Below are 15,779 nucleotides of genomic sequence, written 5' to 3' on the forward strand. Positions count from 1 at the left end.
AGATAAACCAAATAGCCTTTAGTGGAGTTCAGTGTAGGGGTTTCACTGGGATGGACATAACAAGCTCTGGATGTTTAAAATGAATAGGTTTGTGAATTAGCTGGATCCTGAGTGCTGGTGGATGTTTTCATATTTTTTTAAGTGTAGTAATGTAAAAGCAGTTGAATCCTAAAACATCTGAAAATTAAGGACTAAGCTAATATGGAATGTTTTTAAAAGTAGGTTCAGGGTCTTATGAGCTGCTCAAAGAAACTCCTCAGTCCCTTTTTAAGGACCTAATATAGGCTGAGCATTTACTGTAGAGAAGAGAAAGCCCCCTCATTGTCATATTCTTACTCCTCTCCTACAGTATTTCTCCTAATTTTAAGATGAACTGTGTCATTACTTCATCTTTGTACTTCTGGCATGATATTTCATGTTAGTTTTTTCATGATGTTCAACATTGCATATTGCCTCCTTCACTTTCGACAGTGGTAAGAACAGAAGAAATTTGACAAATGAGAAGAAACCATTAATCTTATCAAATGGTCTTATTTAGTTAATAGCTAAGTTGTCCCAATATATCACCCAGATACTTCATAAATGTTGGCAAGGTAGAGGCAATAGGTGAGGACGAGTACTGCAGGCAACAGACAGCAGAGAAGTCAAAGGGGATACTGTCAGGAGTGCTAAAGCACATTTGTTTAATACAAACTCAGGAAGGAATAACTACAGTTTAACAAGGTATTAAAAGGCAATGGAGATCATTTAATAATTGAATCAATGTCCCCCATTATATTATACATGGCCCAGGCTATATATTATGATGAGCAGGCTACACAGAGATCATGTGAGTCTTTAAAAGCTAGTGCTCAGCTCTTGCAGGGGCACTTTGGCCACAAGTTCCCAGGGGATAGCCCTAGGAGTTCCAGAGGCCATTTCTTACCATTGAAGATGTTTACTGGAATGTTCTTAGTCTGTGATTAAAATGGTCCTTCTGGCTTGCACATTACTAAATTCAGAATATGGGATATACAGTATATAGGTCAAGAGGGACTGAACGTGAAAAGAGAAAGAAAAGAGGAACATGTGATAGTGGGACCTTTAGGTTGGAAAGTGTATCAGAAGCTCTACCAGAAAGTCAATGGTTCAAAACACAGTGAAGTGGCTCATAGAGGAAGCAGGGTTTTGCTTTTTGTAAATTTGTAAATTTTGTAGTTTGTTGCTCCTTTCATTAATCATCTTCCTTGTGTTCTTCATTATGTTCATATCAACTTTAAGCACCCAATGTTGCTCAGTGTTAAAATAACAGTTCATAGAAACTTCTAGCATATTATTAATATGTTTTTAACATAATTCACAAACGTTAAAATTTACATAGCATTGCTGCATTTAATATTGCAACATGGTTATTATTTCAATTGTTTTTGCAATCAAGTGTAAAAAATAAGGTTCCTAGGCAACTTGTATTACTTATAGGGTTACAGGAAGTCACTTTGTAAAGTCAAGTCCTCAAGACTCAAAGGGTATTTGAAAGCATGGAGAACAGACAAACTTTCAATCGTAGATCGCATCTTTCATCCTTTTTAAAAAGTAAATAGTCATTTTTCAACTTTAGCACTTGTTGAGCCACCTAAACAGTAGATGAGAGAATCAGCTCCGCAGTGTTCCTCAGACTGATATCACCGTGTGTTAAGGTTGATGTGACATTAGCTACCTACCGCTATCTTCCTTGTGGTCTTCCACCCTTTAGTTTGGTCTGATAAGTCACATGAGGTCATCAACAGGCAGAGAAGCAGACTGTGGTGCCCCTTCTTCAACGGGTTGTATCCCACTAAAAAGAAGAAATCAAAAAAATCAAATGGCTAAGCACAATCATACTGGAACTCATAGGAGTGACATCTCGGCTCTCAGCACTTAATAGTATCATTAACACTGAGCTGTAAGTACTGAAACATAATCATCCATCTATCTATTTCACATGCTTAATCCAATTTCAGGGTCGTGGACAGAAGTAGCCTAACTTGGTCACATTTGTATAAGCCAGGGATCAAGCTTGGACAGGGTATTATCCAATTACGGGCAGAATTATAACTTTTATTAAAATCATAAATGGTTTAGCATTCAACTTTTAATTGTTTCACTAGTCAACAGTTAAGAAGAGCACAGGTTACACTTCATAAAAGATGTCAACTGCCGGCCAATTGTCTTCTAGCAGTATTATTCTTTTTTCAGGTGTTGCCATTCCTGTGACCTTGGAGCAGAACTGGAGGATTAATGACTGAATCATTGTTTTCCTTCATTCTGTACTGGGAACTGTACAGTAACAATTCACCAAATCTGGCGCAAAAGTGAAGTCTAGCAGGACAAAAAGATATGCATAGGCTGCTGCCCTTACTTAAAAACTTTGGCTAATATACCATATTGGTCATGCAGAGGTCACTAGAAAGGGAATTAATCCAGTGGATCGCGACTGTAATTTTAAAACGAGTTAATCAAGAACACGGGGACACAGTTGAAAACTTGTTAAGGGTAAATTTCACACAAACATTAGGACGTTTTTACACAGAGAACCATATATACTTGGAATAAGCTACCAAGTAGTGTGGTAGGCAGTAAGACTTTAGGGACTTTTCAAAACTCGACTTGGATTGGACTGGCAAGCTTTTTTGGGCTGAATGGCCTGTTCATGTCTAGATTTTTCTAATGTTCTAATATTTGTTCAGGATTTATTTTCTTTCCCAAAGACATATATATATTCGGATGATTGGACCCCAATGTTTTCTGTGCATGAGTATGGCCTGAGGTGGACTAATGCCCTGACCAGTGAAGATTCCTTGCTTATAGCTGATGTTGTAGGGAAAAGGGGTGGTGGTTGGGGTTGATCTGGTTTAAAATAGTTTGAGAATTTTATGTTATTATTGACATATTGTCCTATGCCCCACACCCATAGAAAAGTTTTGATTTATGTTCGCACCCCCTACAAAAGTAATATCACATGTGAAGATGAAGAAGTGAAATTTCTAATTTTTGAACCACTTGCAGTACTACAGGTGAACAAATTGAACTGAAAACAATAAGCTTTTAACTCAGTGCATAAATTATAAATCTCAATAATTATGTTAATGTTTTCCCTGTGAAGCTTAGACAAAGGATGATCAAGAGGCACAATCAACAATTGAGGGGTTTGGGAGATTGAAGACTCCAGTAAAGCAATGTCTGCTGGCATGCCGCTAAGCAGTGACACACAATCAATGAGCTTTGTCCCCCAAGATACAGGAGTGCTTGAAAGTTTGTGAACCGTTTAGAATTTTCTATATTTCTGCATAAATATGACCTAAAATATCATCAGATTTTCACTCAAGTCCTAAAAGTAGATAAAGAGAAACCAGTTAAACAAATGAGACAAAAATATTATGGGATGTTGGTGGGTTTCCTCACATTAACTTCTCGCTTCAGGTCCTTCCACAACATTTCGATTGGATTAAGGTCAGGACTTTGACTTGGCCATTCCAAAACATTAACTTTATTCTTTTTTTACCATTCTTTGGTAGAACGACTTGTGTTCAGTTCATGGACAGATGTCCTGACATTTTCCTTTAGAATTCTCTGCTATAATTCAGAATTCATTGTTCCATCAATGAAGGCAAGCCGTCCTGGCCCAGATGCAGCAAAACAGGTCCAAACCATGATACTACCACCACCATGTTTGACAGATGGGATAAGGTTCTTATGCTGGAATGCAGTGTTTTCCTTTCTCCAAACTTAACGCGTTTCATTTAAACCAAAAAGTTCTAATTTGGTCTCATCCATCCACAAAACATTCTTCCAATAGCCTTCTGGTTTGTCCATGTCCAGTGGCTTTCTCCTTGCCACCCTGCCATGCACACCATTGTTGTTCAGTGTTCTCATGATGGTGGACTCATGAACATGAACATTAGCCAATGTAAGGGAGGCCTTCTGTTGCTTAAAAGTTAACCTGGGGTCCTTTGTGACCTCGCCGACTATTACACGCCTTGCTCTTGGAGTGATCTTTGGTGGTCGACCTCTCCTGGGGAGGGTAACAATGGTCTTGAATTTCCTCCATTTTTACACAATCTGTCTGACTGTGGATTGGTGGAGTCCAAACTCTTTAGAGATGGTTTTGTAACCTTTTCCAGCCTGATGAGCATCAATCTCCTTTGTTCGTGCCATGATACACTTCCACAAACATGTGTTGTGAAGAGCAGACTTTGATAGATCCCTGTTCTTTAAATAACACAGGGTGCCCACTCACACCTGATTGTCATCCCATTGATTGAAAACACCTGACTCAAATTTCACCGTCAAACTAACTGCTGATCCTAGAGGTTCACATACTTTTGCCACTCACAAATATGTAATATTCGATCATTTTCCTCAATACAGTAAATAAATGACCAAGTATAATATTTTTTTCTCAATTGTTTAACAGGTTTCTCTTTATCTACTTTTAGGACTTGAGTGAAAATCTGATGATGTTTTAGGTCATATTTATGCAGAAAAACAGAAAATTCTAAAGTGTTCACAAACTTTCAAGCATAACTGTATGCTGCACAGTAAAACTGCTGCACTACTGCCAGGACTGCCAACATGACAGATGGGCTGAGTGTAAGCAGCAAGTGTTGCATCCAATTCAGTCCCTATTGTCCCTTAAAACAAAAATGTCAGTCAGACCTCAAAATCAGTGATGTTTCACAATCAGGGCTTGAACAGAAATCAGTACTAGACCTTACCCTTCTCTATGGATCATTGCAAGGTCCAAATTCCATTCTCTTAAAAAATGTATTTGCCTTTATGAACTTCACCCACAGCAAGAACTCTGTGGGAGCTGATGCTTGATTCTCTTCATATCATAGAACAGAAGCACTAAGTAATAAGTGACCTACAAATTATGGCACGCTGTAAGACACCAATTGCACAACGATAAAGTCAGACACCGCACCTCACTCAGTTTTGGAGGTTTGCAATGAAGCCCCCCTCTTTGTTGCACCACCTGAAATGCCATCTTGCACCCCCTGGGGATGTGAACACCCCAGATTGGGATCCCCTCAATTAAGGCAATTTGTTTCTTAACTGATCTCTTCTAATTTTGTCATTTGTGGCAAAAACAACCTATCCTAACAGCATAAAGCTAGGCTCCTTTGACTGCTAATTAAAATCAGCTTCTTCATAAGAAAGGTATACTCACCTAGTGTAACCGGATACATTTAGAGAGAAGTATATTATTTTACAATTTTAGATCAATGGAAAATTTAGTATTTTGTTAGACATGTTACTGTATCACTCGCATTCTAACATTCTGCTTTTCCAATTATTCTTTTGGAGATAGTATGAAGTCATGAAATCTACTTTATAAAGTCAGAAAACAAATCATCTACATTTCTGTCAAATAAATAAAGACATATTTTGCTTTTGCAAAATAAATCCGCCTAACTGCCTTGGGAAGCCATTAAATTATGAAACTAGTCCCTGCTTAAGAAATTGACTGGAAATACAGTCACACACACCTATGGATAGGATATGTCTAACTTAAAAAAAGAAAAATGAACTAATACTGTGACTCTGAAACATGTTACACTAAGTCTTAGAGTTCCTTTCCAGCCAATTCACATATTCACATTCACAAAACAGAGTAGGCAGCAGCTAAAAGACAAGGAACATCATTTCCGAAAAGTGTTTCTCATACATATTCAATGGAGAGAATGATAGATAATACAGCAAGAAACAAAGCAATAATATACTGTATATATATAATATACAGTGTGTATATATATATATATATATATATATATATATATATATATATATATAAAGCAATTACTGTCCCATTGGGCTCACCACTACAGGCTTTCCTTCAGGTGGTGCTTGTCAAAACAGCTCTTTTTGAATCACTCGGTTGTGTTAGGCCTTGAGGTCTCCACATTTTCCTATTAAAACCATTACAGACTACAACCTACCTGGATTGAATTGTAAATTAATTTGCATTCACCTCTGTTAGGGATTCTTCCATATCTACATGGTATTTTATTTTTTTATTTTACTATTTCTGAGACCCTTTCAGGTGCACATTTGTAAAATGTGCTGTACAGTTTGGTTAGAGTATATTCAATAGCCAGAGACTACTGATTCCATCTCTCAGTAGCCAATGAATGCCCTGCCTCACCACGTGATTAGCAATCACTTCACCTGGTTATTCCTGATGTTTTCACAGAATAAACATTTTGGGGGACCAACATACTGTAGAGCTTTAAAAGTCCCAGACCACAGCACTCTCTGATGATACTCAGTGACTGAAGCTAAGCTGAAGTCATATTTGGTTTTTGATGCACCCTATAGGGCTCAAACACACCTCTCAATTACAGAACTGTCAGGGTCTGAACTGCAGACTGTGTAGCTTTTGCCCTGCAATGGCTTCCCATTAGGTGAATGGGTACTGACTTTGAGTTCTTCTTCCCCATCCATATCTACCCTGAATGTCTGAGGGGTTTCATTTTTCTTTCACTATAGTGATACCGTATATAAATATGGACCACATCAGTTGTCCTTGTTTTCTGCTGATGTGACCTCGCTGGAAGCGTCATCAATCATTCAAGTGGCATTGAGTCCACTTCAAAGCCCTATATGCACAACATTTGTGCCCTTGCACAATCATGAATGCCACTTCTGCTTATGTTTCTTAGGTACCTGATAACTTGCCAAAACACATTTAGGCCTGCTTTACAAAATGATCATAAATGTAACTATGCTTTGAGTCAAAATATATAATTTAAGAAACTATGGTATATTAAGGAATGTCTGATCAGAGACACTGCCCATGAACTATGGGTGGAGTGCCAAGCAAAGATATTCCTTCAAACTGCCCACAACAATAAATAGTTTATTAGAATACGGCAGGCAAGCAAAAATAACAAAGCATAACATTTGGCAAATTGCTAAATCCTATTGAGAGGCACAGGGGGCAGATTCTATCCCTAATTTTGTGCTCAGAAGGAAGAACCCTGTTCAGAGTCCACTCTCACAAGGCCAGTTTAGGATCGCCAATTACAGCAACCCAGCCTGCACATCTAAAAGGGATCTCACCCAGGTTTATTTTGAAACAATTAAACTTTATATCAGTAACCTTCTTAATTTATTCTATATACACACTGAGATTATTTAAAAGTTTATCAGACAAAACATAAAATATTTCATTCATATATCTCTATTTTGACCACTCCCCTCCACACTACTCGCCCAATCATTACTCCTATTGCGCACATCCTCACTATGTACCACCCTGTGACACGCTCAGTGCTAACTCGCCCTTCAACGCAGTTGGTTATAATGGCGAGGCAGAAAAGCAAGTTATCTACTCAAGAACGGTGAATTTTAGATTGAGATAGAAAATTATCAGCAAGAGCTGACAATGAACTTTGAAAAAATAGAAAATGAACAAAAAAGAGTTGCATATAATAAAGATCAAGAACAAAGAGAATAATCCAATTAAAGAGAAAGAGAAACATATTCAAACAATGTACAAACAGAAAGGCAAAAATGCAATTTTTATAGAATTTAAGTTAAAAGGGTAAAGTAATTCATAATATTGATTTGACAAGGCTTTAATTTAATTACATTTTTTATTTACTTTCTATTACTATTTATTACATTTTACTACATTTTCTTATTCATTGGTATTTAAAATAGACATTTGTAGTGAAACACTCAAGTAACTGATTTTCTATCTATAATAAGTAAAGATCAAACTGTCTTCCTCCCGCACCCCGCATACTCTTCTATATTCCATCTTTTTAAATACAATCACTTTCTCTAACTGACAAGTGCACTGATGCCCTTCAAGCAGATCAGCTGTGAGATGGTGGGCAGCAGAAGCGAGCACGGGTTTATTTCAAGAAAAAATGTACTTTAGAACATAGGTGGTAAAAGGAGTTTGTGCATAGAAATGGCTACAAAGAAACTGCTCCAATGCTTTACATTTCATAATTTCTTTTATTATTTTACATGTATCTCACACTAGAAATAGTAACACTCTAATTCCCCGAATGTGTATGATCTCCTTTAATGTAAGGGCACTTACATTATCATCTAGTTTTCATATTACAGCATAACACTTTAATGTCTGGTTTGAGAATTTTAAAAAAAGTGTCAATACAAGTTCCACTTTATACGATACTCCTAATATCATGAGGTGGCGAGGTGGCTTTTTGCAGTTATGTAACAAAAAATTGGAATACTTAACTAAAAGAGATATGCCAAGCTAATATGAAGGATCATTAAAAAAAAATCCAAAAAGCCCACTTTTTAATTTGGCATTTTCATAGCTACATTTTAGTTGTGTTCCTAAAAGAATATACTGTACATGCTAGGAATTATCATATTCTTCATGTATTTGCACTCATTTCTAATCTCTGCTTTGCTTTCTTTTGCACTTTTTTGTGGTGGCATTCAGTGCCACCACTGCCTGATAGAGGCACTGTGCAGCTGCCTGTGATGCTCGATTGAAGTTGGTACCCCGTCTGTTTACGAGACCCACTACAAAGAATCCTTTAGGAAGAAGCCTGAAAGAATAATTTAAGTACATTCATGTTAGCTAGAATGATTAGTCTGGGCTTCCTGGTTTATTGGCTTTGGAACCCTTGCAGATTTAGTTTTTTCTCCAGCATATCTTGAATTTCTTTTATTTTTTTTTCTGTCCTCCTGTCCATCTAAAGTCATCTTTAGAGACTTTGAATACGATACTATATATGAGGACTTCACCTTTAAAGTAATTCTTTATCTCTTTCATGGAAGCCATGTATTGATATTCATTATTATTCTTACCAAAGTTAAATTGCTTTTCTTTTCCTGCTTCCATTTCTTTGACACCTTGTAAAGCACCTTCTCAGAGTCACAGCACAACTTTCAAATCCTACCAGAGGCAGGACTATAGCTTACTTATTGATTAATAAACAAAACATAACTTAATTGTTTTAAATTATTAAACAGCAAAAGCTAGAATGTTGTTTTTCTCAAAAGCTTGTTTTATAGACGTTTGATGAATAATACAAGTCAAAAAGTATCTGCAATTATGTTTAAATTTTTTAATAAGATTAGTTGCAGTGGTAGTTGCATGTGTGTGTGTGAGGTTAGTTTGTCTAAGTTGCTGTCACAAAAGTCCAAACATTGTTAGCATGGTTGCTCCCCTTTCTACGCACCAAAAGAACAGCAGTATGCTGTTATCGATTTTTAATGCGCAGAAGGTATACAGATCACTAGTAGACTTCTAGTATTGTATGAAAACAACAAAGGACTGTATATAAATGGATTTCAAGTTCAATAATAACTGCATGACTGTCACAAATGAAGATCTATGAGGACTGCTGAAAGTAGTCTGCTCGTGACATGTTTCTAGCAAATAGACCAGTGTCTCCTGGATCATATTTGACTGACCCTCATAAATGTGTACAAAGAAAAAGAAATTCCATTTGCATTAATTTAATTGTTCATTGTAAGCTATAAAAGCAGAATAACACTTACCATCAGCCATTTTCTGCAAGTCTTTAAATATGCGAAGATGGTGGGCCAAGTCTGTTGCTAGAATGATATCTCTCATGAGATCCAGCATTCTTTGGTAATCCTATACAATGCAACGCGTACACATAATGTTCATTTTTATTTGTCAACTGATACAGATTTTGTTTCTATTAAATCATTTTAAATTTATTCATATTACTTTTCTTTGTACTGACCTTCCTGGAGAACTGCTCGAAGATATTGCAACCATGAGTGTTTAGAATTGCTATAGCCTGCGCAAAATGGTGTCTCTGGAAAGAAAACATAATTAAAATGTTAATAGATATGTGGCGGACGGTTCAGCTTATGAATTCCAAAATAAACTATGTGTCATATCACTCTTTCTTTCTTTCTTTCTTTCTTTCTTTCTTTTTTCTCCTTAACTATCCATCCAATTTCTTCCATTATAAAAGTAAATCCTTTTCCAGTTCTTATATGTCTGTTATAGTAAGTTCTCTCTTTTTAATTCAACTGTAATAAAATGTAATATATTACCAACAAGTTTTCTCCTTTTGTATGAAAAACTGCACATTTCACTGGCCAGCATTTGTTCTTAAATCTGAAGCCCTGAGCTGGCTTATGCCAATATTTTGCTGTACTTAAGTAAAAAAAAAATGTGCGTTCATATGCTGAAAGAAGGAAAAATAGTTATTTTTTTTTACACTGCCATGGGATTAGTTGTCCATAGTATGAGCTGGCATTCCATCAGGCAAATAATCAGCTTCAGTACCAGATATACAATAGAAGAGTGAATACAAACAGCAGACCTGTCAAAGTCGCATAAGCTAGTGCAGCAAAGGCGACTAAGCACCCTAGAGCGATGTAAAGTAATCCATCAGCACTAGGGGTCGGGGCACAGCACAGCAGCCTGGCGCTACAATATGAAATAAGCCAATTGTAATGACTGTGTCTTTGAGAGGACTCTTTAGAGCAACATGCTGTATTACTACCCCATCCCAATACACATTGAGGGAACAGTAGTGGAGAGAATCAGTTGTTTCAGATTCCTGGGGATCAATATCACTAAGGATCTAAGCTGGTCACACCATATAGGTGTGATCACGAAAGCAGGAATACAGCAGCTCTTCTTTCTGCAGCGGCTGAGGAGATTTGACATGGACTCCACCAATTTTTACTGATGTACTGTTGAGAGTATTCTGTGTGGTTGCATCATGACCTGGTATGGCAGCTGTAATGTTCTGGACCACAAAGCTCTACAGAGGATGGTCAGATCGGTGCAATGAATCACTGTGACTGAGCTGCCAGTCATCCATGATCTCTACAGACAGAACTACAGGAGGATGGCACAGCGGATCCTCTCTGATCCCAGCCACAGATCCTTCACGCTCCTGATACCTGGCAGGTGGCACAGGTACACCCAGACCCGCACCAGCAGGTTCAGGGGCAGTTTCTACCCACAAACTATCAGGCTACTGAAGTGCTGAATCCTTACCACTTTAACAGTAACAGTTATTTTAAATACTAATCATTTTTAGACTTACCTTCTGTACATAGGCTGGAACATATGTACAGTATATATGCACTATATTCTCTTGGTCTACAGACATTTAATATTTTATTATGCACATTGATATTTCATTCCTACTTTTACTCTTACTTTTTTATTAATGTTAAGTGTTTTTACTGTGTAATTTGAGGTGCCTCTGAGTCCAAGTTTTTCACTGCTAGTAATGATGTCCCATTGTTATCTGTACATGACAATAAACATGATACTTGAAGAAATGAAGGTCACTGGTAGAGTAAATGTTAACTGAAGCCAAAATCAAAACCAGACATCTCTCCCATAATATCTCATAGCTAAAACATTAATCAAAAATTGTAGTAATGAGAACAGAAACAAATAATCAGGAACACTAAAGCTCTTAAAGTATACACATACAAAAAATATTCTTTTTAAGGATATCTATCAATATTACTTGCATCGCTTCCTCATTTATGGTACCCCACTAAAACAAAATGGTGACAGCAACAGCACAATTTAAATTATTAATCATTTAAAACAATATTAATAATAAAAAATTACTTCAAAATACGTTGCAGCGTCTCAAAGAACCCAAAATGGGAACAGCCATGGAGAAAAACGAAGCTGAAACAAGTGGCCAGTAAATTGTAAAACAGCCAGATTCATAATCCTTTGTTTATTTTTGTATTTTTATTGCTCCTTCCCTGGTGTGCTTTACTTATAATAATGATCCCATTTTGCATTTCTTTGGCCTTCTTGATATTCATTTTGGGTTTGGGGAAATCTCAAGAGTGCTTCCTATCTTCCACAGTGTGTACTTTAAAGCTGAACTCATCATGTATTATATCCCTCAGATGAGACAAGAGATGTACACATGATAGTTGTAATAAAAGACCTTCAAGGCTTACCTCCATTACCGATCCCTCTGAACTGTACAAAGCAGCCAGTACAGATTTCTGGTGGTAAAAACAAAGTGAAATACAGAAGATGACTCTAATGATGCAAAAATAATCAATTGATCAAACAATTTGGAGGATAAACACTGCACAGAAGAACGTAATGAACATGATGCCTGTAAAATATCTTTTTTTTTTTTAAATATAATGCCTAGACTGCTTTTCACTTAACAGTTTCCTGTAAAATCACAGGTAGTAGAATACAGCCCAGTGTGACATGGATATATTGTATCCCATATTTATTACAGCAGCACTAAGAAAACCACTAATCTAAAACCCAGAAGGCACCCTCACATATGCGGTTATTTAATTCCTCACTGGATATTTTAAACACACATTTACAGTACAGTAGGTTCAGCTTGTTTTAAAAAGTGTGTAGGGACTGCGGCAATCATAGCTTAGGTGCTTTCATACAGATGTAACCGAGGGCACTGAGCACCACTCATCTAACTGACTTGCCAGTTTACGGCAACAGCTCCTTTCCCCAGAGGGCACTGTGATCCACAAGACTCAGGCTGGGAGAGAAATGATAGTCAGTATTAAAACTCATAATAGACATAAGGTTTCTTTTTGTTTATTTTCTTTTGAGGTATTCCTTCTTTATATCTTTAACGGAACTAAACTGAAAATGTAGCTTAAGAATATTTAGGTAATTTTTTCATGCATAATATGTTATAAAATGACTGAATAAATCTGAATCGAATGCTCACTTCTTTCTCTATCATATTTGTTTATTGCTTGTGGGAGGAATGGAGGAAACATGTCAGCTCAAGGAGAAAAAGCCCAAAAGATGACAATGTTGAACGAACTGCGTCTCAATGACTGTGAAGCTACAATAAAACCAAACTGTGTCAACATTATATTTTTACTTTTTGTTGTTGTTTATATTATTTTATTATTTTCATATCTAATTCCCCTGAATAATGTCATCTGCTTACAGTGGTTCTTATAATCTAATTTGTTTTAGAGAGTCTATGAAAATGATTCATACCCTTGGGAGATTTTACATTTTATTTTTATACAACATTAAATCCCAGTGGATTTAAAAGAGCTTTTTTTACACTGATCAATAATAAAAAACTCATTAATGTCAATGTGAAAACAGGTCTCCACAAATTGGTCTAAATCTACTCTTTATATATAAAATCCTAAGCTTAAAAGTGCAACGATTTTGTGCAACAATTTTATGTGACGTTTTTATGTCACGCTTTAAATCTGGCTTATTTTAAAAACTACATATATATGTTTGGTGTCTTTGTTTTCAGAATTTATCATTTATGTGATGTTATTAGATTTTCAGATTCTTATTCAATTTTTAAATTAAAAACTAAAAAATATCAAGAACTCACATCCCGCAAGACGAGACTTTGTGCCAAGAGATTTAACCACGCCCAGGGCCGGAAATAAAAGGCAAACAGTAGGACAGCTGCTGTACAGGCTTTTAAATGTTTGAAGCGCCATGTGAGATGCAGATCACGCAGCATGGCAGCAGCAGCAATTCAACAGCTGATCGAGCAAAGAGGAGGTAAAAAAAGCTGTATTTGTTTCCCATTGTATCACCATTTAAGAGGGGGTTTTCAGAGGAGCGACTGCGTCTCCTTGACAGAGACACGAAGTGGCTGGCATGTAGCGCAGGCTGGGTGGGGGGGTTGGCAAGCGAAGCGAGCAGTGAGTGAACCCAGTTCATTATAAATATAAAACACCATATAATTAATAATATTTTAAGTCTGCGTGTACATGTCTCTTCTAGCTTTGCACATCAGGGCACTACACTATCCCTCACCACCCCTTCATTGCAAAACTGCTCAACTTCTGTCAGGTTGCATGGGCATCGTGAGTGAACAGCCTTTTTGAACTCCTGCTACAAACTTTCAAATTTCGTTGAGATCTGGACTCTTACTCGGCCACTCCAGGACATTATCACTGTTGTTTATAAGCCATTTATTCTTTATACTTGGGGTCATTGTCCTCTTGAAAAACAAATCTTCTCCCAAGGTGCAGGTTTCTTGCAGACCGCATCCACTTTTCATCTAGGTAGGATTTCCTCATATTTTGCTGCATTCATTTTACCCTCTCTCCTCACAAGCCTTCTAGTGCCTGCTGCAAGGAAGTACTGCACAGCATGATGTGACCACCTTCATGCTTGATCATGGGGATGTTGCGTTTTTGATAATGTGCAGCGTTTAGCTTACGCAAAACATGCCGTTTAGTTCAATGGCAAAAAAAGCTCAATTTTGGCCTAATCAGACCGTGGAAGCTTCTTCGAGCTGACCTCAGAGTGTCCAATGTGCCTTCTTGCAAACCCTAGCTGAGATGTCCTGTGCATTTTGTAACAGTGGTTTTCTCTTGGCCACACTCCTAAAAACCTACAACTGGTGAAGCCCCTGGGTAACAGGTGTGGTATGCACAGTCTTTTCAGTCTCCGCTACTGCAGCTTGTAAGTCCAATCAGAGTCCTCATCGGTCTGCTGGGGGCCTCTCTCACTGGTTTCTTCTTACATAATCACCCAGTTTGCTCTGTTCAGATTTACAGCATGTTCTCTTTCCATTTCTTAATGTCTGCTTTAACAGGACTCCGACGGATAGTCAGTGACTTAGCTATTTTCTTGTGTCCATCACCTAACTTGTGCTTTTCAATCACTTTTTCAAGGAGTTGCCTGGAGTGTCTTCATTGTGTAGGTTTGGCTACCATACTGACCCACCAGAAGTGGAAACCCTGAGACTACAGACAGGTGATCTTCAATGACTTAACTGCGTGACTTTTAAAACCAACTGGCTGCACCAGTGATGATTTAGGTGTGTCACATAAAAGAGGGTGTAATCGAGCATTTGTTTTCACTTTGGGCATTCAAGAGTCTCTTGATCAGTGTCAAAAGAGCAAATTAAATTTACTATGAGTGAGTGCTGTATCACAATTTAAAAACTTCCAAGGGCTGACTACTTTTTTACAGGCACTCTATATAAAATTATATATAGTATATTGCATTGATTTTCATCTCACTTGCTTATTTGCATCACTCTGCCTAGCTGTCAATCCTAGTTTTCTAGGCACAGTACATACTGAATGTACAAACCACACATATGCTTCACTCACAAGTCTCCTCTGCCATGTTCTTTCCATTCAGTTAAAATTGCTGCTGAGATCATGATCAAGTCGCGATCCAGCCCTCCATTGTCTTGTCCCCTCATATGTGCCTCTAACAGTCCTTTATTGATCTACCTGTTCTCTGCCTTTCCTGCAGTAGATGTACTGAAAACTTGCATGATTCCCCATTTCTTGTGATCAGGCTTTTTCATGATGTTCCATTTTATCAAAATGTCTGTTAAGGTTGTCCAACTGTTTTGACCCTACCAGCCAATGACTAACTTTATTGTACAGACAGCTCACTTCCAGCCTTGAAATGAACTGTAGTACTAAGCTCCATGTATTCTACTTTAAAGTTTCCTTCTCTGCTACTTGTTAACTTTGTAGTTCTTGTTAGGCACTGAAATATATTGATTTTCTTTATTGCCTTGGGTAAAGGCACCTGCTAAATAAAGAATAAACAGATATAAAGATAAAAATCTGTTTTGATTGATTGAGAGATGAGAAAATATTTATTCAAAGAAAAGTAAATCTAAGGAAAAGTACAGCACAGTAAACAGCCTGTAGCTTTCTGGATGTTTGTGCCCTGTAGTATTGAGGCTCATTGGTTATGCACAGGGCTTACTTCACAGAAACATTTTTTTTAGCCTATTTCACAAGACTATAGAAGAAAAACATCGACATATTCTGAAACTTTTAAAAGACTG

General features: G+C 37.2%; 1 protein-coding gene across 3 annotated transcripts in view; it reads right to left on the minus strand.

Moving 5' to 3' along the window:
- The window catches only part of LOC120523931 (cGMP-dependent 3',5'-cyclic phosphodiesterase), a 798,989-nt gene that overhangs the window by 21,771 nt on the left and 761,439 nt on the right, over positions 1-15,779 (minus strand). For all 3 annotated transcript variants that reach the window (XM_039745642.1, XM_039745643.1, XM_039745645.1), the window contains 4 exons: positions 11,941-11,988; positions 9,726-9,800; positions 9,514-9,613; positions 1,701-1,813 (listed from right to left, as the gene is read on the minus strand). In XM_039745642.1, coding sequence (XP_039601576.1) covers positions 1,701-1,813; positions 9,514-9,613; positions 9,726-9,800; positions 11,941-11,988 — 336 coding nt within the window. The remainder of the gene's footprint in view (positions 1-1,700; positions 1,814-9,513; positions 9,614-9,725; positions 9,801-11,940; positions 11,989-15,779) is intronic.

This window comes from Polypterus senegalus, chromosome 2 (genome assembly GCF_016835505.1).
Source record: "Polypterus senegalus isolate Bchr_013 chromosome 2, ASM1683550v1, whole genome shotgun sequence".
Classification (NCBI taxonomy): domain Eukaryota; kingdom Metazoa; phylum Chordata; class Cladistia; order Polypteriformes; family Polypteridae; genus Polypterus; species Polypterus senegalus.